Source organism: Sarcophilus harrisii, chromosome 4 (genome assembly GCF_902635505.1).
Source record: "Sarcophilus harrisii chromosome 4, mSarHar1.11, whole genome shotgun sequence".
Classification (NCBI taxonomy): Eukaryota; Metazoa; Chordata; class Mammalia; order Dasyuromorphia; family Dasyuridae; genus Sarcophilus; species Sarcophilus harrisii.
In genome coordinates this window covers 382,247,474-382,272,385 of record NC_045429.1, presented here as the reverse complement: position 1 = coordinate 382,272,385, position 24,912 = coordinate 382,247,474, and the positions used below count along the sequence as shown (strand labels likewise).

General features: G+C 33.6%; 1 protein-coding gene across 8 annotated transcripts in view; it reads right to left on the bottom strand.

The window, feature by feature from the left end:
• CATSPERE (catsper channel auxiliary subunit epsilon) overlaps positions 1-24,912 on the bottom strand; it is a 183,207-nt gene that overhangs the window by 105,627 nt on the left and 52,668 nt on the right. For 6 of the 8 annotated variants that reach the window (XM_031966978.1, XM_031966977.1, XM_031966976.1 and 3 more), the window contains 3 exons: positions 18,136-18,160; positions 10,596-10,673; positions 6,112-6,218 (listed from right to left, as the gene is read on the bottom strand). In XM_031966978.1, the coding sequence (XP_031822838.1) occupies positions 6,112-6,218; positions 10,596-10,673; positions 18,136-18,160 (210 nt within the window). The remainder of the gene's footprint in view (positions 1-6,111; positions 6,219-10,595; positions 10,674-18,135; positions 18,161-24,912) is intronic. The other 2 variants (XM_031966983.1, XM_031966981.1) reach the window with 2 other exon arrangements.

Genomic DNA, 24,912 nt, shown 5'->3' with positions numbered 1-24,912 from the left:
TGATTCTCCATATCATATCCTTTTGCTTAAAAAAAAGTATATAATAAATTATACATTCAGATAACTATTTCGGGAAAGCCTAAGCCACTACTATAGTCTCTGATAGTTTCCTCTATGGTCTTGTTCACCATCTGGGCAATTCAGATCAATTCTGCTATTGATGTGTCAGTTTATATAGCCTTATGGTCCCATTCATTATTCTTCTGACCTTCTGGACCATTATTTCAATCCTGATCACCACTTTCCTTTCTATATTGTCTCTCTGAATAGAATGTAAGGTCACTGAGGCCAGGGACTGTCTTTGCTTTTGTATTTGCATCCTCAGCAAAGGCATAGTGATTGGCATAAAATTTCATTTTCATTCATTCACTTGGGGCAGGATTGGACAGAAAATGCCCAGGTTCCATTAGGAATTGAAGAACTTCCACAATGCCGATGAGAGTCAGCAGCTTTATAGCAATATGATTGCTTTCCAACCTCTACCACAAGCATCAAGGTACTGGCAGATGATATATGGAAAATGGCCAAAGCACAGTCAGTGATATAGTAAAAGAAAGGTTCATATAATGGAGAGGTGTTATGTAGGAAGGAGGAGAAAAGGTTAGCCTAGAAGCAACAAATAAGATGGAGTCCTAGTTTTTCCCTCTACTTTAACATTATATATAGATATATATGTCAATATATATACTTATATGTGTGTATGTGTATATGTATTTTTGTGTTTGTATATTTGGGATGAAATTTTCCTAAACTTTCTTTACCACCCCCAGATTGTTCTAAATTTTAGTATGCCTGTCTTTATGGAAGCAATGATCTCTTACAAACCTTATTAAACGCCTCTCTTTGTGAGCCAATTGTGTTTTCTGACTTAGTAGGGACTTGTGAGCTATTATTTTGAGTACAGATACACTTGTGGAGGATAGCTCTTCTAGGAATCCCATGTGTGATGTGAGGTGTCATCGGTATTACATTGTGTATTTTGTTTGTTAAAAAAAAAAAAAAAGACTTAAGTCTAGTGACTTGGGATGTCCCTAAGATGATTAAGTTGACTGGAACATTTGGTAATAGAAATTCTGGTAGAAGGAATCATATTTTCTGCACAACAATAAAGTGAACTGACAGACTCAATTCTTTTTGGCTTCTTTCCATTTTTTTCATTTGTGTCTTTCTTTTTCTTGTCAAAATAAAGTTGTGATGTGTTGTGAGGATATAATCAGATAATGGCTACCTTAGGAGAGAATCAACATGCTAGTTACATGAGCACATTTACAGTTTTATGAGCAGAAATCAGAGACCTGACTCATGAGAGTGGACTAATTTTTCCTGGTCCAAGAGAAGATAGCAACTGAGGAAGTGGTAGAACATGCTAGTGAAGTCCACAGACACTAAATATGTTTATCTTCATTGTGTCCAAGAGCAATCTTTCAATAATGTCATTCCTGAACTCCCGGTTCCTGTTTCTAGTGTAGAAAATTTCTGAGATAATATAATTCAAGAATCTAGTCTGGTAGTCAAGAGAAGGAAATCTTCATAGATAATGCTAACGATGGGAGTTGATTCAAGAGTAATTGTAAATTGTAGAGTTGGGGAATTCTTTTAGTGATAAAGAGAGTTTCTGTGCAGCATGCTTATTGGAAAACTTTAGTGGACCACATGGTTCTCCATGATAATGGAGAATTAGAAAGGGACTAAACCTATAAGATGGGGAACTTCTCTACCTTGATGAATAATGAAAACTATTTTTGTGTGTATTTGGAAAACAAATGGTGCTCCCTCTGCCTCATGAGCAGAGTCTGACTTTAACATCAAGTTAAAAATCAAGAAAAAGTCTGGAAAAATCTACAAATAATAAAAAGAGAAACTGGCCAAGTAAAGTTAGTGGCTTCAAATAAGATCAAAACAAACTCACAAGAGATCACAATGTCAAAACAGCTGCATGCAAAGCTTCAAAAGAAAATGTGAGTTGGAATCAGGTTTCAAAAAAAAAACAGACTTCTTGGAAGAGATCATATTGAAAAAAAAAACCCAAAAAACAAACAAACAAAAAGGAGAGGTAAAGGAAACATTGGGAAAAGAAATCAGAATAATGAAAGACAAACATGAAAAAGAGTCAACAACATGGTAAAGGAAACACAAAAAAAATAGGAAAATGTATATAAAAACTTAGTGAAAAAAAATAACTTCTTTAAAAGCAGAAATGGCCAAACTGAAAAGGAAGTACAAAAGCTCACTGAAGAAAATAATTCTTTAAAAATTAGAATTGAGGAAATGAAAGCTAAAGACTTATGAAAGATTCAAAACAACATAACAAAACCAAAAGAATGGGGGAAAAAAAGAAGAAAATCTGAAATATCTTGTTGAAAAAGAACTGATCTGGAAAATAAGATTGAGGAGAGAATTTTTGGATTCAATTACAAAAAATAAAAAATGATTATATTAATAGATGTAGAAAAAGCTTTTCATAAAATACAAAACTAACTTCTATTAAAAACATTTAAAAGCATAGCTATAAATGGATATCATATTAGAAATGCTAGCAAAAGCATTAAAAAAACAAAATTGAAGGAATCAAAATGGAGAATGAAGTAATAAATCTTTCTTTTTGCAGATGATACATGGAAAATCCTGGAGATGCAACTAAAAAAGATAAAGAGAAACAAATAATAATTTTAGCAAAGTAATTGTTGGTGTTCATTCTTCATTGTGGAAGAGGACCAATGATAGAGACCCCAATAGCTGATCTGCTGGAAGCATCAGAGACTTATCTGAAATTTGCATTCTCCACTTTCTTCCATTATTTTGCAAAGGTAAGCAAGTCTACAGAACAAAAGCACTGAAATAAATTCTGCCTCATGTACTTATTCTTTCTCTAAATACAGTCTAGGTAGCCCTGCTGTGCTCCTCAGAGTCTCCTTACAACTCATCAATAATAGTGGGAATGTGAGACAATCAGATATGTTCCTAGGCAAATTGGGAACTCTTTTGAGACAAGAGATATCTGATTATAAACACTATTGCCTGAAACATATCTTTCTGCATGAATTCCTTCTCTCAATATTATATCTTCAACCCCAAATTTGAATACTGCATATTCAACCACTACTATTTTACTGACATTTGAGGAGACCAATTCCTTGGGTAGAGAGAGAATGTTCTCAGGAGCTAGATATCTTGAGTTTCTGAGATATGTATCTCCAAAGAGACAATGCTATTTCTTCCTGTCCTTGGGATGGAGAGTATGTAGAGAAGAGAGAGAGAAAAGAGAGGATGGAAGACGGGAAAGAAAAGAAAGATAAGAAGAGAGAGCTGAGAGGCAGAGAGGGGAGGCAAGAGGGAAAAACAAAAAGACAGATGGATAGTATATATATGGACTCATAGGTTTGGGAATACATTGGTTGATGGAGAATTTGGTGTATTGAGTAAGAGTGTGAGGAGGAGAGGAAATGAACATTGAGTAAAAGAGACACCTCTCTGGCTAGTATAGGGAGTAATCAGAATCTACTATGGCTACCACTAGATTGCAAGACTAGACCGAGAAGCATGTCTGATCAGTGACAAACTTTTCCCAACATGCAAATGGTGAAATACCTCTTCTAATCTTTCTTTCCATCTAAGAAAGCAGTAGGTCTAATCCAAAATTGCTTTAAATTCATTTATACTTCCTGATTAAGTGCCGTAATGCTGAAATTGCTCTATGATAAAGTATCATCAATCAAAACTACTTCTGATTTTTGCATTTTATTATTGGTGACTGGTTTTGTGAGATATTGTTATTAGTGAGAGTGATAAATTTTGATGCAGATTTGGGCTCAGGAGTGACATGAAGAACTATATTGATTTATTAATTTTAATAAATGTCTCCAAATGGATAATGATAGTCTTGCTGGGAAAATGTATTTTTCCATTGTTTCTCCCCTTCTCTCCAGGTATATAAAGAGAAATCTTTGAGTAGGGATGGAGTCAAAGACTGTCACTCAAGAAAACATAGAGAGGGAAGAGAGGAGAAAAGGAGTGTCTAATAAATCAGGCTGACCAAAGATAGGGAGGGAGAAGCCTCCCATTCAATTTTTACCTTCAGCCAAATCTCCAAACTGTAAGATCACACAATCCTATATTATCTAATTCTAACTCTATGAAGCTCTATGCTGTGTATGTATAGAGAATTTGACTCCTGATGAAAGAGAAGCAGAAAGAGAGAGAGGGGCCTCAAAGGAAAAAGTAGGTTTTGAATATTGAATTAGAATAGAATTCCTCTGTAGGACCCTTCTCTCAGTTGTAATAATGATTGTTGTGGTTTGTCCTTCATTCTCAAAGAGGACCAATGTTATCAGGAAGGTGAATTTTTGACTTGCAAGTGAATTGGATTTAAGTGAGGCAGGGCTGTGAAAAATCACCAACCTCATTCTCTACTGTAGGAATCTGGGGCCAGTGGCAAGACATAGGTCAAAATGACTGGAAATGGTCCCACATGCAGGGACAGACCTTGGCCTTTGTAAGCTAAAGCCTTTCCCAGATCGCAGTTTGAGTAAGTAATTACTTAAATTAGTACTTAAATAATACTTAATACTTAAATCAGTAATTAAGGCTAAATAAGAAATAAAGCAAAAATTGACTTGTTTTATAGGAAGAGCTTGCAACTTAGTATATTGCTTGATTTTCAAGGCCTGCACTCCTAAATAATTTTAAGTCAAGTTCTTGTGTGAGAATTCATCTCTTTCTCAAGTTGTAGAGCTTCCCTTTACTCTTGTATATTCTATCTGATAAAACAAGTTCTCTTCCAGTTATTGTTTTACTTCTTGTTTTGATAAATGTTATTTGGTATCCAGATTATCTATTGTTTATTGTTGTTGGTTGTTGTGATAAGAATTTGATGGGATCCTCCAAGAAGTAAATCATACCTACAGGCTGAACAAATCTGATATGTAATATATCCTTTTAGTTCAATACTATCCTTGAACATAGAAGATTGAAGGAGTGATCTCCCAAGTCATTTTTGTCCTTATCACCAGAAAGGAAGAACTCTAGTCTCCCTGATATCTATTTAAAAGTCCCTGTTACCTTGGAGCCACATGGATTGTTATATAGTCCATCTATTATATTGGTCATGAGTCTAATACTAATAGCCATTTGGTGAGAAAGGAGTTAAAATAGTCACCCTTTATCTACAATGGGTTTTGGACCACTTGAAATTGATCTCTAACTTTTGTTCTTTAACTTTTTGTCTTTTAAACCCAAAATATAAGCCAAGGACTGCAATATTTCCATTTCTATTGCTAGTGAATTTGACAAAATCTAATTAAAGACTGGATTTGGAATTCTTGCCTTGGGACTTAAGTTATCCATAGACTCACAAGTGAATGCAAATTTGCCTAGCCCATCACCTTTGGCCAATCCTAGAAGAGAACCAATGACATCAATAAGGACATTAATCCAAGTGAATTGGATTAAGTGCAGCAGGACTGTGCAATGTTACAAAACTCATTCTATCTTCCAGAGTTATCTGGGTCCACCAATCCCATCACACATACATATTCCAGTCTCACTTCTAATTTTGACTCATTCATCAAATCAATGGTATTTTTCCTTCTGGAAAAGTCACGCCATTTGACTCCCCTATGAATCAACTTATTATCCTTGTGACTTCTCAGATCAGAACTCTTATCCCTATGGGTACCACTTCTCTAAATGGGTTGTAACCTCCTTTGAGAAAGTACATTCTTTGAGGACATAGATTATCTCATTTATTTAGTTGTTTTCCCAGGACCAATTACAATTTTTGGCACATAGTAAAAGTACTTAATAAATGCTTTTTTATTCATTCAACTAAAATTTTGAGAGATATCCTGAACTATTTAGACTTATTTCCTGGGTTGAGGATTTAGGAGCTGCCAAGAAACAGAACTTATAACATCTGAATGGGAAGTATACTTAGGGTCCAGTTTAAAATCTCCTTTTCTGAAAAAGGACAGTAAATTTAAACATTTGTTAGTAGACATAAAATCAAATTAAATCAAATTTCCCAGGGATTTTTATTTTATCATGAAAATCTATCTAATTGTAGTTTCATTGAATAAAAAATGATTTTGCATTTGAAATATTTAAGTGAAATACCCTTCTTGCTTTGTAATTTCTGGAATGTAAACATCATAAGAGATTACTGATAAAATAGTAGGCTCTTCTCCCATACTGAAAAACTGGCTGCTAAGTGACATGGAATTCTGTGAAAATAAAGGGAAAATGTTTGATTATCATGTATTTTTATTTTCAAATTATAACTAACTTCTATAATTTCAGTGTTATATAAAATGTTCTATAAGAAGATATTTTTTAAACAGTAGACTTTAACATAAAAGCATGTACTTGAAAACAGCTAATTTGGGAATAAATTCAATTAGTTTATAGTTTATTCCATCAATAAGAAATAAAAATAATTTAATATTTACTAGAAATAATTAAGCTTTTGTATATTTCTGAGATGTACTTTGTTGTTTTGTTAGCCTGTTTTTCCTACTCCAAATAGTTAGGTGGAAAGAAGCACTGGGTTGACTGAATCATAAGGAAAGTTTGTGATGGGATGCTTCACAACCTATCCAACTGTCCAAACAAAAATTTTTGCTTAATTGCTGAAATAAACAATAGTCTTTTTAAACAGTTAAAATCTAGAATACTGATTGAACAGGGAAATGATTAAAGACTTTAAATATGAAAGAGACAAGGTAACAAAAAAAGAAGAATGAGGGTTGACCCTACAAGAAGCTAGCTAAATAGAAGAAGCATATGCCTTTTAATTTGATTTCATTAGAACTATATATTCACAAGGACTAGGATTGGGCTGAAGAGGGATGCTATGATCTAAGTACTAGATTCACTTAAAAAAAAGTAGTGGGAGACTACTAGATAATAGATAAATGTAACGAAGATCTGGATAATCTATATGGATTTAAAGGAACCTTGAAGAAATAAATGTTGTTGAGTTAGTGTAAGGAGGTTCTACAGATGTAGTGAGGAGCAAAGAGGATATTTACTCTACTATCCAGGGAGAGTGAAAAATGAGAGGATAGAGTTCTGGGAAGATGGTGGAGAAGGTCAGCACATTCCAAGCTCTCCAGATTTCCCCTACAAAGAAGACAAAACTGTACCTCAGTTGTAAACATAGGTTTTGTGTTCCAAGACAGAGGAGAGAACTGAGGGAGGATCTGAGGCACCCACATCTCCAGTAGAAATGATTACAACCGACCAACTCTTTTTTTAAAATGAGAAGGCAAAGGAGAAAGAACTAGGTTCATCTTCAGAGAAGAATATTGAAGTCAAGAAAAGATTCTCCTACCTCAAAGGCAAAAAGTTACCTGCCCCCAAAGAATTCATGGAAGATATCAAAAAAGACTTTAAAAATCAAGTGAGAAAGCTTCAGGAAAAAACAAAGAAAAAAGGACAATCAAGAAAAATAAGATTATGGAGAGGAAAGTCAATCTACTAGAAAAGGAGATACAAAATCTTAAGAAAGAAAATGACTCTTTGAAAATTAGAATTGGGCTAAAGGAAGCCAATGAAGTTGTAAGAGACCAAGAAATAATAAAACAAAATATAAAGAACTAAAAAATAGGAGTCATCTCAAAAGAAAAACAACAGATCTGGAGAACAGATCAAGCAAGAATCAAAAACATAAAAATAAATGGACTACTTGGGAAAAAATAATCTAGATACAATAATACAAGAAATAATTAAATAAAATTGTCCTAAACTGTTAGAACAATGGACAAAAGTAGAAATAGAAAAAAAAAAAAATCCACCAGTAGCCACCTCAAAAAATTCCTACAAGGAAAACCTACAGGAATATTACTGAAATTTAAAACTTTGAAATAAAAGAGAAAATTTGACATGCAAAAACAACAATTTAAATATACAATCTGAATCACATAGGACCTATTAGTGGCTACAGTGAAAGACCATAGATCTTGGAATATGATATATCAAAAATCTAAAGAACTAGGGTTGCCACTAAAAATATTATATCCAGTAACATTAAGTATCATCCTGAACAACAACAGCAAAAAGTCATTCACTGAATTGTCAGATTTTCAGGATTTTTGTGGCAAACAAAACTGGACTTAATAGAAAATTTAACATATGAGTCAATATCAAGACTAATTGAAAGGAACTTACAGAAAAAGTGTTTGTATTTTCTATGTTGAAATGTAAACCATGTCTTTAACATTGTGTTTAGTCATTGGGAAGTTCAAAAAAGACTGCAGTAGAGCTGAGTATGATGTAATTCTAATAAGTAAAACCATGTAGGAAAAGGTACAAGGAATTAAGTTGTGCAAATGAAATATAAGAATAAGAATCAACACAGAGAAATGAGATGGAGGAGGAGGGCTGGTAGTTCTGAAATCCTACTCACATAAGAAATGGTTTAAAGAGAGAACAATACATATATGTCTAGAAGGGCATATAAAACACTCCATAATTTACAAAGAAAAATGAGGGAAAAGAGAATAGGATAAGATGGGGAACTGAAAGGTATTTAGATGAATGAGAATGGGATAAAGAGACAGGGAAATGTAGTGGGAGAGGATAAAGGAGGGTTGTGGGGGGGAAGAAGATAGTATGTAGAAATACAAGAGTTAGCTGGGATAGGAACATTACATACACACAACATATACACAAATAAGATAATAATCAGGAGAATTTATTAGAAAAAAAGTAGGGTAGTATTCATCTCAGACAAAGTCAAAGTAAAAAAAACCCTACATTATGTGAGCTATATTAATATTGTTTTAGATGTATGTGTATGTATGTATATATGCATATATCTGTGTGTTTGTGTATGTGTATATATATGTGTGTGTATCTGTCTATATACCTATCTAGCTATATATATCTACATAAAGATATTTGTACTTAATTGTAGGCTGCTTGGAGGATGTGGGTAGAAAAAAAGTGGGAGGGGGGAAGAATATAGTAAAAACTGCACAGCAGAGAACAAAAGAAAATCTATAAGGAAACAAGAGACATTGTTCTGAATACAATGTTTTTTATTATTATATATGTTTTCTTCAAATGGATATTGTTACTTATTTTGAAACCTTTTATATTCTGCTGTATACATTACAATGTCTCTTTTTCTTTTCCTGTCTTTTCTTCTTTTTCTTGTTTTCAAATTTTAAATAAACTCATATTTTTTAAAATGACAGAAATTACATCTAAGAATATAAGATTAGAGAGGATGGCCTGGGATGAGGTACTTTCTAGGGAGGTTAGAACATGGAAGGAAAGTATGAGGAAAAAGTTCTTAAATGAAAGAAAATGAATTGCTTCAAAATCTTAAAATTTCTTAGAATCACTAGTTTTCCTCAAAGTTCTGCCCCTAATTCCCTGAATTCCTTTATCCACCATATTCTAAAAACCTTCTCATTTGGAATTTCACTTGGAATTAATTACTCTAGAGATGAAAAGCAGGTTCAGCAGAAATGATCCAGTAAGAAAATGGAAATTCAAGAAATTGCAAACTCAGAAATTTAGAATTCAACATTTTAGAGGTAAAAGCAATTTTTAGTGATGGTTAAGTTTATTGTAAATATTGGTGCTACCAATATTGGCACCAAAGGCAAGGACTGGCGTGACAAAGAAAACCATGAGACAGATATAAAAGGATGTGGTATCATCAGGAATACATTAGATTTCATTTAGCTTGAAGAATAAAGACTACAGTGTGAGGATAAACACAGTTTATCCTACAGTTGTTTGCAAACAACAAAGCAGGCATTCTAAAAGGATCCAATGGAAGGGACAAATTATTGAGATTAAGCAGATGGAACGAATCGGGAGGTATGGGAGGATAAATAAGGGTAGCAAGAGGAAGGTATTTTTGCCTAGGAAGGTAATCATTTTGGATGATAGGAATTAGAGCAGCAGGATTAACCAAGGACAGGGTAGTAGTATTTCCTAATCAGTAGAAATTTACAGAACAAAATGCAGGCTTAATGTCCACTTGTCAGAGAAGTCTTAAGAGTGGATTTTTTTGACTGGCCCCTAAACAAGAGTAGAAAACTTTTTAAATTGTATTCAATTATAACATACTGTCATTCTGATTCACTTCAAGACCAGATCATATAGGTGTCTGTTGACTGTTAATAAAAGTGGTTTGAGGGTGAACAAAAAGGATTCTTATCAACCATTTCTTTAAAAAAATGTAATATCTTTTTTGCAAATCTGGTTTATTTTTCAGGGGGAAAGCACACTAGCCACATAATTATAGATTACCAAAAAATGGTAAATTTTAATGATTACCTTAGAGTAATGTAAGTTCAGGTTTACTGCTCAGACAATGTTTTTTTGAGGACAATTTTTATTGTCTATAGTAGCTGCAAGATAATTATATTTCTGTATTTTTAGAAGATTTTCACATGTTTAACCTATATTGGATTGCTTGCTCTCTAGAGAAGGGGAGTAGGGGGAAGTAAGGGAGAAAAAAATTTTGGTTTTGCAAGGGTGCATGTTGAAAATTATCTTTGCACATATTTTGAAAATAAAAAGCTATCATCAAAAAAGATAATTATATTTTTGAAAATGATATACAGAGTGTTTCCACTTACAATTGAAGGTTGTGATGCATTGTTGGCTAGCTCTTCAGGACTTGCATTTTCTGGATCATATATCCACATCACTATGTTCTACAATGTAAAAGATAAGATTTTGGTACTTTTGAAAAATGCCATTAGTATTTTCCCTCAAAATGCAAATAAATAAATGGCAAACAAATAGAGATTTCAATGATCTGAGGAGTTCTTGGAAAGAGACTTCCTCTGCCAATTCAGTTCAGTAGCCTTTCAGCAATGGAAATTTTTAGAAAGTTGCTTGGATACTGAAGGTTAGATGATTTTGCTCAGGGTCATAGAGCCAGCATGTTTGAATTAGGACTTTGAGTCTTCCTGACTCAAAATTCAGTCATCTATCTACTACATTATGCTGCCTCTCTGACATATATAATACTAACAATATTTTTATAGAAAGATTCAAAGTTAATAGTAACATTTAAATTTTCAAATGAGAAAATGATTTCTCACATTAAATTATGTAGCTTTACATAAAAATTATCCAAAACATCTTGCCATTTGCAACTAAATGATAAAATGGGTATCCCAGCTCTAAATGTTATCTTTAATTAGGCTATGTTGCTGTTTAGAGAATATAAACTATATAGATTGCAATGTAAGATGAATCCTGAGATATGAGACAAAATATAAAAAGAGACAGAGTAGGGCAAGAAATCAACTTTTTGATAAAAGCTAATTATCTACTTACACATCATAGAAACAAAATATAAATAGTAACTGGAATATGAAAATGTTAGACTATCATATAGATTAAAAGGGTTTCTTGACCTAGGAAATACTGGTACAAAAGTAATACATCTAATGTTGTACTTGTGAAAGAAAGAAGTGAAATGATGGTATTGAAGATTTACAGGCAAATCTTTATACATTGATCTTTTGTGTTTCCTTATGACTTACCAAATATTAGTACAAATAATATTTTATTGCATGGAATTTTTTATATATGTGGCTTTTCTCCTATGCTTTTGGTCCATTTAAAAAATAGACAGCATAATAGGCTGTTAACTGGGCCCAATTCTAAGTTTTGGTCCCAAGCATTTGTTCTTTAATCAGTTTTTATCAGTTCTTCATAGGAATTTAAAGTGAAATATTTAGACTTTCTGTTTTAGAGTTTATTGTAAGTAAGGTAGGAGCTTTCAAACATTTTGGTGTCAAGACCACTTTACACTATTCAAAATTATTGAGGATACCAAAGAGCTTTTATGTGAGTTATATGTATCAATAGACATCATATTAGAACCTTAATCTACTTGAATATTTATTAATTCATTTAAATAAATTCACTACATATTAACAAACATATATATGGAATATACGGAAAATATACTATATTTCCCAAGACATAAATTAGTGAGAAGAGCAGCATTATTTTGTACATTTCTGCAAATTTCTTTAAGGTCAGGCTTAATAGAAGACAGACAGATTTGCATATTTGCTTCTGCATTTAATCTGTTACTTCAGTTGAACTACCTGAATGTGTCTCTCACAGATATGGGTTGGAAGAAGGAGAAGTCTTTCAAGAGCAAATAATTTTGATAGTTTTGATCCTTAAAGGGTCTTGGGGACCCCAAGTGCACCATGAAGCACACTTTGAGAACAGCTATTGTAAGGCATTGCCACTTTTATATATATGCTCTAGACATAGATCCTTGAATATTTTAGCCAGTATCTGATAGATTAGGGAAACTATGTCAGAAGCATGCAGAGTTAGATGTAACCTTGTTGTAGCAAGTGAATCTATCTCTTTCTGAAAACTTATTCTAGCATATAGGTATTCAGACTTTGGCTCAGACATTCCCTAACTTCATTTTAAAATCGCAGTCCTGAGCTATGTGCTTTCCTGTCTGAGTTGATCTTAAATATTGTATTCCTTAGTAGATCTCAGTTAACTCATCCTTGTATCTTGTCTTCCTTCTTTCTTCCTTCATTTGAAATAAAATAAAAATAAATTTGGACAAGTACTAACATTCAAATATATAAACAACAAAAATGTTAAAAAAAAAAATTAAAATAAACCAAAAAAGTGACTTTAAACACTTTGTACATATAACTGTGTAAATGATTGCAATCTACATCACTGGAGATCAGTGTCAATCAAAAGATAAATCTCCCTCCTTTTATTTTAGAATAAGATATAACAGCAGCTAGCATTTCTATAGTACTTTAGGAATTTGGTCTCATTTTATCCTCTCAATAATCCTGAGAAATAGGTGCTATTAAATATTTTATATAAATCCAGAAATTGAGTCAGAGGTTAAGTGAAATTCTCCAAGATCACACAGCCAATAAATATCCAAGGCTAGATTTGAACTAAGTCTTCCTGACTCCAGATCTAGTCCTTGAAGCTATCTAGCTGCCTAGATGATATACTAGCTAAAATACTGAGAGAGGTAAGAAATAAGTAAAGTGCTTGTGGAGAGGGAGGGGAAAAAGAAGGAAAGTGGGGGAGTGGAGAAAAAAGAAAGTTAGGGGAAGAGGGAAAGGAAGTTTTAGGATCAAGGAAATTGGGCCAGGATGGACAGATAATACTCAAAAATGAAATTATGAAGAACCAAAAAGAACAGAAAAAAAAAGGGATTTGTCAGAAGAAACTATTGTAGATGCAAAGAGAAGTAGCAAGCCAACTTAAAAGAGTGAAAAAAAATGTACAAAAGATGAATCTCAGAATTAGAAGGGACTGGCAAGGGAATCCAAAGGCAATTTCCAACAATGTTCCCCTTTCCCCGATTATATTAGAAAGAAAAGGAGAATCCAAGAAGGGATATGTCCTTTCCTGGCTTATGACCCATACCAGTCATTGAACAGCAAAATCTCTTATTCTACTACCTATGGAGCTGTGTGAAAGGTATTGTCTGGGACCTGGAATAATACAGAAAGTTTTTGGAAACTATGGAGTTGGTAACTGTTGTTGATTATCTGAAGATGATAGATGAGTAGCTTGTCCCTCTGGCTCATCCTGTGTACTCAAGAAAAAACTGGTAAGTATGAAGATGTTGTACAGCAAAGGCACTGTGGACAAACCCCAATGTTGATATAAATAATGGTAATAATACATGGTGGAAACTATGGAGTTGCAGAACAGTGTGATCTAAAATTTTTGCAGCATGGTAATAAATTCCTGAGCCATAGAGATTCCAGGGTCCTGAAGAAATTGAACAAGAACAATAATCTGGCAAAAAAAAAAAAATTAAGCCCTTTGGCCTTTTATTCATCAATCAAGTTAATACCTCAAATACTAGAACCCTGTCTAAATGAAGTTGTAAGAATGAGAATACTCAAGATAGATGAGGCTAAATCTACTATCAAGTTCCAGATGAAAAAGGTGCTATATAACTGGCACCTGCTGTTGGTTATGTGAAGATGACAAATAAAGAACTTGTCTACAATATCCATCTGGCTTATCTTGTAAGCTAAAGAAAAAATAGCAAATGTGAAGATATTGTACAACAAAGATACTTTGAGCAAAATCCAATATTGGTATAAGTCATGGGGGAATATACATGGTAGAAGTTGCTAATGAATTAATAGATAGTGAAAGTTGCTAAGACATGGGATGAGATTTTGCTTAGGTGATGGATAGGTTGATGATAACTGATCATAAAGGGAAGACAAAGTTCTTTGATTCATAATTTGTTCCCTTTTTATGGAAAGGGCAGTTATTTTACACTGTGAAAGAGAACAGAAATGATTAACAAAGATGGTATCTATGACTAGATGAAGTACAACCTCAGATCTTGAAAGAATTAACAGATGTGATTGTTGAGCCACTCTCATTCATATTAGGAAGATCGCCAAGGGGAATGGTAATGGAACCAAAAGATTAGAGAAAGGTATGTCCAAATTTTTGAAAATGGAAGACAACTAATTCTAAAAACTTTTAGCCTTGCCTTTGATTCATGGTAAATTCTAGAACAAATCATTAAAATGAAAAATGGTGACTCTAAAAAAGGAAACAAAACTTTTAAAAAGCCAGTTTGGCTTTCTCAAGTAAAGATAAGACTAATTTCATTTTCTATTTCAGCAGTATTACTAAACAAATAGGTAGAGGGAATGTTTTAAAAATGATTTACCTAGACTAAAGCAACGCTTTTGATAAGGTATCTCATGCTTTCTTATAAAGGAGCAAGAGGGATATGGATTAAATGATGAATTAGATGGATTCAAGAATAGGTTGGATGGCTAAACTCACAGAGCAGTTCTTAATGGCTCAATGTCAACATGGTAGGAGGGTTCCAGTGGAATGCTTCACTGTGGAGAATGGATCTGTGCTTAGCACTGGGTTGTTTAACATTTTTATCAATGACTTGGATAAATGCATAGATGATATACTAATCAAATTTACAGATGACACAAAGCTGAGAGGGATAATTAACACAGCAGGTGATAGAGATAGTATCTTGATAGGATAAAGTATTGGGTTAAATTTGTTAAGAAATTCAATGTGGATAAATATAAACTTTCATATTTGTACATGTAGGTAACTAGTGGCATAATGGATAGAGTTCTGGGACTGAAATCAAACAGACTCTTCTTCCTACACTGAAATTTAGCCTCAGACACTTCTTAGCTATATGACCTTAGGCAAGACATTTAACTCAGTTTGCCTCAATTCCGTTATCTGTAAAATAGGCTAGAGAAGGAAATGTCAAACCACTTCAGTAACCCTACCAAAGAAATCCCAAATGGAGTCATGAAGAATTGGTCCTGACTGAAAAAAATAAATGAAAAACAGTATCATGTGTGTGTGTGTGTGTGTGTGTGTATAAACTTCAAAGGTTTAAGATAGGGAGTATATGAACAAGGCAGTTATACTGAGAATGACCTCGAGACTTTAGTGAATTGTAATCTCAGTATGAGTCAGCAATGTGTATTTAATGAAATTTTATGTCCTTACATGTAGCCAAATTTTGTAAAGTCTTTATACATAACTGATCTCCAGAGATTATATTCATATTTTCTTAATTTAGTCCTTAACTTTTTCTCCCCTTTTTTGTTAGACTTGCCTACTTTTATTTTGGAAAGGAACAACTTGAGAATCTCTACTTTAAAGAAAAATGCTAACTTTCTCTATTTCACTTTTACTTGAAAGGAATTAAGATACTGTGTTGTTAGGTGCACTTTCCATGTATTAGCTACAGTACTAAGTGCTGGAGAGATAAATACAAGTAAAAAAAGGTAAATTTATGTCCACAAGGAGCATTTGAGGAGGAGAAGCTCTAAATGGGGAGCTAGAGTTGGAAATTGGAGTTGGAATAGCAGCATGGTTTGGAAATGGCCGGTAAGCTCATGGTGGTCTCATTCCAAGTCTCATTTCCCTGATACTGCTCTGACTGACTTGACCTATGCTCAAAATAGGTTAAGGCCCAATTTCCTGGAGGGGCCCAAAGTACAGCAAAGTCCTAGCCCTTAAGTATTTTACTTAGTGATGGGTCCGCAGCTCTGGCTCTATCCCCAGATGCAAGAACTATTTATCAAAGAATTTCTATTTTAGTAGAACATGCCACTGTTGGGATTCTTACAAAGTGCTAAATAAGTGGAATTGAGGAGACAGTGGTTAAATCTAGTTTAGCATTGATTTAATCCTACAACAAATAATGGTTTCTTAGTGATATAATGATTGGTGTATATTCAGTGTGGGATATTTAAGGAGGAGCTGCCAGGGCCAGAAAGGATAAGCCCACTAGAAGCTCTCAGAGCCTCAGCCAGGCTTCAGTAGAGGAGATTCACAAGTCAGAGAAGGCAGCTTAAGTTCTCGGAACCAAGACTACAGAAGACCTCTAAGAAAAACTAGCCAAGCCCCAAAAGAAGGCGATAAGACTTTGAAGGAGACAATAAATGATTTGGACTTTAATCCCCGGCTGCACTTGGGATTAATGAATTGAAAAGAAACCTGCTCCCAGAGAACAATATATTTTAGAGAAGAATATTACATGTCAGAACTTATGTTCCTCTGCTATGGGCTTTAACAACCTAATATCAATATCGTGCCACAGAGGAAGTGAGAAATGAAGATTTAGTTTCCTGAAGCAAATGTCCACTAAGTTCTGCATTGGAAAACAATAATGTCAAGGATAGAAATGGATAAAATACTCTGCCAGTGTAAAAGTAGGAGGAAAAGGTAGGACACATAGGGTTAATTATTTGTAGTAAGTGTATGTATTTGGAAATTCTTTTGTAACAATATATCTACAAAGTTTTCTAAATAAAATACAACTGAAGTGAAAGACGGTGATTTAGCCATTCTATTATCTTAAACTTTATTACAAAGCATTAATCATCAAAACAATCTGCTGTACTGGCTAAGAAATAGTGATAGATTAGTGGAATAGATTAAAACACCTCTGAGATATCACCTCACACCTCTCAGATTGGCCATTATGACAGAAAAGTAAAATGACCAATGTTGGAAGGTATGTGGAAAAATTGGAACACTAATGCACAATTGGTAGACTTGTGAATTGATATGACCATTTTGAAAAGCAAATTGAAGCTATGCTCAAAGGGCTATAAAATTGTGCATACCCTTTGACCCCAGAACACAACAACTAAGTCTATACCTCAAAGAGATAAAAAAAAATGAAAAGGTCCTATATGTACAAAAATATTTATAGCAGTTCTTTTTGTAGTGGTAAAGAATTGGAAATCAAGAGGATATCCACTGAATGAACAAATTGTGGTATATGATTGCGATGGAATGCTATTAGGCTATAAGAAATGATGGGCATGATGCTTTCAGAAAAACCTAAAAATGTATATAACCTGATGCAAAGTGGGCTCCTAAAAATATTATTCAAATATATCTAGTGGACTCTTAATCATGGTAGTTAAATTTTTATGATCTTAGATTTGCAGTCATGGATTGAAATAGATTTCAGCTCTTCACTAGCAATAAACAGTCTTGTTTCTCCATCACCACTCCCCCACCCTAACTCCTTCTCTTGGATACATATGGGTTAGTTGGCCAGATAAGAAATATTTTAGAGCAAGTCATCTTAAACTTTTTTCTACTCATGACCCCTTTTTGCCTGAGAAATTTTTATGAGACCCTAGCTATATAGGCATATAAAATAGGTATACAAATAAAACAACTGATAATAAATAATAATTTTGAGACCCCCAGATTCAGTTATGAGACCCACTATGAAGTTCTAAAACATAGCTTAAGAAGTCGGGTTTCAGAGGACATCGATAGAACCCTCATTGTCAACTACCACAACATTGCCAAAGAAAGAAAAACTAAATCAGACTTTCAAGTCCTATTGCCTGAATTTTTTTTTTTTTTTTTTTTTTTACTATTGGGAATAATAGAAAGTATTTTGACAATATACCAAAAATGTTTTAAGCAGTAATTTCCATTTTCCCCTGACATTTTATTTTTGTTTCATACTTTTGTATTCTCCTCTCAATATAGCAATTATGCTATAGAATTAGAATTATGAATTACTATTCTAGAGCTTTAAAAAGAAAGAAAATTATAAATATCTTTTAAAAATATACAAAATATAAAAATTAATTTTACCTGAATGGGTTTGTTGTCCACACGACTGGAAAAAAATTAAACATGTTTAAATAAACAATAAATAAAACCCATGATATGCATCTACTTTGCACTTATACCTACTTATGCACAAATATTATAAGGTCCTTGGATATATTTTCTTTAATATCATTTATATTCACTGCCAAATCTTCTTAAAACCACACAATGTTTCTAAAAAATCTAGAGTAGTTCTGTATAATTAATCAGATTACATTTATACTCCTCAGTTGGCTTTTGAAGTATTACATTCATTGATCTTATTTACCTTCCAATTTCATCTTTCACTGTTTCAGAGCATGTCCAGTCCTCTCTAGTCAGATTACTTCTTTACAATCCATACAAATGGCTTGCTTATTTCCACCTAAGCACTTGGGTTCAAAATGATTTTTTTCCCCTGACATTCCTTTCCCCTTCCTTTACAAAACCAAAACCTAAACTTTCTTAAAGGTTCAAATTAAGCTTTGAATTTTCCATAAAATCTTTTGGACTTTATGGAACTAAAAATGGCAGTATGAGACATCTATTTATGTTTTGCTTTCCAATTTCTCTTTTCATTTCCCATATGAGGTATGATTAGAATTCATTTTAACAGCATTCCTGAAATTATGTATCCAAATTAATGATGTTTCTTTCAAAATTACTTTAAGAGACTTTTTACTTCCCCTACAGGTTTCCACTGAGAAACATTTTTAGAATTCTTCTTTTGAATTGTCTTCAAAACTCATAGCAAATTCATTTCAATAGTATCTCTACTTCAACCACCAACTTCTTTAATAACCAAATTGTGTTGATTTCCCCTCCACAATGTATCTTCCATCTTCCCCTTTTTTCTACTCCTACATTTTTTTGCTCTGGTATAGTATTCATCACCTCATTCCTAAGCTACTAGAGTAGTCAAACATTTTCCTTCTTTCCATTCTATCTCCTAACTCTAACCCTAAATGGCTAAGTTATTCATAGCTGATCATCTTTACAATATTGCTATTACTATGTATCATGTTTTCTTGGTTCTGCTCACTTTTCTTTGCATAAGTTCATTTAAGTATTTCCAGATTTTTCTGAAATCCATCTGCTCATTATGTTTTACAGCACAATAGTATTCCATCACATTCATATACCAGAGCCTTTTCAACCATTCTCCAATCAATAGCCATCCCCTCAATTTCCAATTCTTTCCCATCTCAAAAAAAGCTGCTATAACTAAAAAAGAGGGCCTTTCTACCCATCTATCTTTTTAAAAATTTCCATTAATTTTATTTATTAACTAGGTAATTATATTTTTTGTTATAGATATATTGTAATATGCTTTATTTTTTTTTTACCTTTTTTTAAAAAAAATTTTTCCCCATTAAACCATATTTCATTTTACTCTCCTCCCTCTGCTCCCTGAACTAATCAGACTGGACTACTAGCTGATTACAAACTCATTTATCTCCATGCCTTTGCATGGGTGTCTCCCATGTCTAGAATGCAATCTGTCCTCATCTTTGTCTTTCGTCAAAGCAAAGTTCAAGGGTTGCTTCTTGAGGAAGCTTTTCTAGAAGATTCATCTCCAAGTAGAACCAATTTCATTGGTTGAGGAATTGCTAAACAAATAGATACATAAATACAAGGGTATGTTACTGGGTTAGCACAACTGTATTTTAATATATCATGATTTTTTTCATTGTACAATATTCCTAAAGTGTTACCATAAATCACTTTGGGATAAAGAGCCATGTTCATAGCCATAAGATTAAGCATAGGGGAAACAATGTTAATTTGGGTCACTCTTCAAGCTAGAAATGGCTTCAATATCAAATAATGTTAAAAAAAATGTTTTTTAAAAAGTTTCTGGCAGATATGTGTCCAAAACACATGTTTATCTTTCACATCTCTACATACTTATTTGTGAACATATTCTTACTTCCCTTTTCCAGCCACTCTCCACCCCAAACAATGTAAACATCTTGAGGACAAGGACTGCTTGATTTCTCCTCTCCCCCCTCCCCCCCATATCTAGTATGATGCTTTGCACTTAATAAGCACTTAAAAATACTTAATGGAATAGTGTTGTTGTTGTTGTTGTTGTTTGCAACAGCCAAAGTCATTTAGAGTAGAGAAAGTTATCAATCTAACCTATGGTATTTTAAGTGAAAAACAAACAAACCATGGCATTAACTATAAAATAATGAGATCATTTTTTTGTGTGTATAGTAATCTAGATATAATCAAAATAATATCCAAAGAGGAGCTTTCAAAATGTCAGCAATGGCAGGTGCATAGCCTTCTAGTGTTACTCCTCTCGGGGTAAGCACTTACTTGGCTATTTGGGTATTTTTTATATTTGGGTATATTTATCTAAAAAGTAACTTTACTATCTAACAGTCACACTTACTATGTATTTTTTGGGTTTTAACTCATCTCTAAATCTTGAAAGCAGTGAATTATTTCTTAATTCTTTTGTATAAGCCTAATAGTATGTTAATTAAATATGAAAGCAATAATATGCTAAAGGCAGTACAATATGAAAAACAGAAAATAAAACATTTTAATAAATGAGTAGCTAGACAATAAATTTTACTTATTGATTCACTGACATTTTTCTCAGTATTAATCTTTTAAAATACATGTAAAGATAGTTTGACTTTCATTTTTGTAAGATTTTGCATTTCAAATTTTTCTCCCTCCCTCAAATTCCCCTCTCCAAGACAGCAAGAAATCTGCTGTACATGTGTAATCCTTTTAACCATATTTCCATATTTGTCCTGTTGTACTAGAAAAATCAGAACAAAAGGGAAAAAAACACACGAGAAAGAAAAAAGAAAAAAATGAAAATATTTATGAGATAAAATAGGGAACAGAAATGGTAAATAGAAATAGATTCTGGAGAGCAATAAATTTGGGAGAACATAGTTGTAAAGAATATTATAAAAATAGCATAACAGAGATTTAGTTACAGTTTAATCTACCTGAAGAACTCAGGCTTCACTGATTACAAAAGTTTGTTATTTTACTTATGTGAAAATAGCTTCACATTTAATGTCTCAGGAGTAGAGGAAAGATTTATGACATAAGGGAAGTTTGGTAGCACAGAGGGAAAGATCAAGGAGGAACCAGGCACAATCCACCTGGCTGACCAGATTTCAGACCTCTCTAAATATATGCTAATTATCAAGATCACAAAGATAATTAAAAGATGCTCAGAGGTTGAAGAGATAGACAACAGAGGCTGATAAAGAGTTCCATCCTCACATCATTCTATACTGACAGTCTGGGACTAAGTGATGGCTGATAATAGCCCAATGGGTTTCTTCTTCCTGATAAGGGAACAAGCAGGTTTCAAAGTACACATCAATATGATATTTTGATCCACATTCATTTTCTTAAGTACTGTCTCTCTGTATGCAGATGGCACTTTCCATGCCAAACAACAACATATTTTTATATCATAGGTTAAATATATTAAAGTCACATTACTTAATTTAAAATTAAATCAAAAGGAAGAAAGTCTAAAATTACACTATAAATTTTATTTATTTTTCCTTTTGAAAGGATCATAGATTTAAGAGATCAAAAATAACTTGAGGGTAGGGAATTATGTTTTTGTTTTTTGTTTTTTCTATTCTCAGGACTTCATCTCAGGCCCCTACTCCTTAATGGACAGACTCCCAAAGCAGCCAATATCCAGATAAGACAGCTGCCCCAAGATTCCAGATGAAAAGCTAAATTTACTGTCTTAGCTTTTTCCTCCCTCTTCCCTTTAGTTAGATACCTAACCACCAAGGACCTGATCCAAGAGTGTGTTGGCATTTACATTCTTGGTGTCCTCTCTTTTCAATAGATTTCCTGAACTTTCTTGGACTAACTTCCTAGTTCCTTAAGGAACTAGCTGCCTAGGAAATACCCCATGGTATATACCTGCTTTTCTATCTCTTTGGCCAAGAGCGGGGAAAGGCATAATATTTTGTAGATATCCTGTTTCCCAGAGTTAAAGCCCAACAAACAGGATATGTCCTGAGTTTTATATAACAATAATCATTTGCACTCAGAATGATATTACCTTCTGACAAAGTATATTTCTTGGACCAGAACCAGGTGTTCACTGAGGGATTAATCTTGTCCCCTATTTCTCAGGACTACCTATCACATATCACAGTCCCAGTTACTTGTCACTGACAGATACTCTACTCTTGTTCTTATTACAGAACCCACAAGACAGGAAGCACCTTCTAAACTTAAGATAAGACTATTCCCACAGGGCACATGGAAATGGCAACTCAATATCCTAAGCATGATCATGTCATAATTCAGCCCATTTGTGGAATATAAAATCACATTTGATCAAGCAAATTAGGTCTTATTTGTAAACATCATTTTCTCTCAAATTAATTAAACTTCTGTTTGTGTTCTGACACTCCTGTCTCTAGCCTGCTCTGATGATTTGCATCCAGTCTCCCACAGGTTAGAAGTTGGTCCCAGTCTGGTTGACATTAATTGATGTCAGAAGAGAGATCTGACTTGGAACCGAGTTGAATGGACTTTCTTGTACTAATGGGGATGGACTAGGTGTCATCTAAGATTTATTTCTTTGAAGTCTTATCCCCCTTATTTAGTGAGTCTACTGCCCTTTCCTTCTCAAGTCTACAGATTAGAGGTTGGTTTTGATCCTGTTGACACAAGCAAATTAAATTCCCTCATTGCCTGTATCTAAAAAATGTATTTCTTATTCTTCATCTTTAGTCTGTCATCACTTTGTAAAGAAATAGAATTTAGGGTTAAGAGTCAAATCCTGTGTAAATGAATATTCAAAGCAATAATGTGTAACAGTTTTAGGACACCCTTTATCTTCCCCCACAGAAAGCACAAAATACAAAAAGAGGAGAATTATAGAGAAGAATAAATAGAAGATAATAAAAAAAGAAGAAAACAAATATTAAGAATGAAATATATGCTAGCCACTGTGCTTTACAAATCCTTACAATCACTGTGGGAAGTAAATGCTATTTTTATCCCTATTTGAACTGAGTAAACTGAAGCAGAGAGAAATTAAATGACTTGCTCAAGTTGCACAGCTATTAAAAGTCTGAAGTTGAATTGGAACTTGGGTCATTCTGATTTCAAGTGCAGTCCCTATCTAGTCACTGTACCACTTAGCAGGCATAGAACAAAATGAAGGGAAATAAATAAATATCATAACTGTGAATGGATAGAATGAACCATACTATAAAATGGGAAGAAGCTAGCAGAATGCATTAGCAAACACAATCTAACAATATGTTGTTTACAAGAAATATACTTAAAATGGAAAGATTCACACAGAGTTAAAATAAGAGCTTGGAATACAATTCATTATGCTTCAGTTCCATATACAAAATAGCAGGTGTGACAACTATGGCTTCACATAAGGCAACAGCAAAAACAGACAATTCAAAGTGATAAAGAGGGAAACCACATTGTGCTGAAAGGTAAAGGTACTGAATTGAATTTCAATACTATATATAGTAACATAACTAATTATTTAAAGGAAAAACTAAATGAATTACAAGGAAAATGAGACAGCAAAAGTATAAAAATGGGAGCCCTCATTTTATATGTATTATCCCAAAATAAATCTGAACAAAGAAAAAAATGAAAGAAATTAAGGACCTGAATAGAATTTTAGACCTTGGTAAATGGAAATAGAAAGGAGTATATATGTTTCTCATCTTTCCATGGGCACATAAAACTTTGCAAAAGTAGAAAAACAATGTAGCCAGTTCTTGCTTAATTAAGTGGAACATCCCACAAAATTCCCATGCTCCTCAAGAGTTCCTCCAGGCTCTGTCTCCTTTGCAGCTCTACAAACACACAGCTAAGAGGGTTAGTGCCTGGGGCTCCCTTCACTGGGAAGTGGTTTCACTTCTGGAATAGAGGACCCCTGGCATGGAGTTGCATTGATGCCACTATTGCAACCCTTTACTACTGACTACTGCCAGGAGGAGATGAAGCCTGGGCCAGAGAGCATCTTGCTGCCAGCCCACCAGGGGTCAAATTTGCATAATTAGAATTTTTATAAAGTGAGAACTATTTATACCATATTATGTGTGTGTACATATATATATGTACCTACATATGCAAATGTACACATATATGTCTCCTATACTCACCACAATAAAACCAAATTATATTAAATAAAGGGCCACTGAAAAGTACTAAAAATCATTTGAAGAGATTTCTAAGTCAAGTGAGTGAACAACAAGATGATGGATTAGACATTTTTCTCTGAACCCTATCCTCCAAACAGAATTATGTGCTAAAGATAAAGCAACTTCAGCTGTTTCCATGATCTAGGATACCAAGAATGTAAATCAATGTAAGCAAACAAACCCAGGAACTGACCATTTACTAAGCATTTCTTTCTCACCTCACATGCTATTGGCAGTGTGAGAGAATGCACTGGCAATCCCAAGGACATGATACAAGTTTGTATCAAAGCCCACCCTAAATCCTGGTATCTCCTTCCCCTTTCCAATGTTTCAGAGATTTTGAGTTTAGGCTGTAGAAGTTTTCTTGGGACTTAGCAACCAGCTTGGCTACAGCCCCGCAGAATCAAAGAGGTATTAGTACTTTCAAACTCAATAACTGGTAACTTGGAACTGCTAGTGTTGGGGAAAATAAGTCTCTGAACTGCCAATGAGTAGAATAGAGGGAGCAGGATAGACCAATAGAAAGAACACTCTGCATATGGGGATCTTCAGCACTCCATCAAACCTTAAGGCACAGCATCTAGTCCAA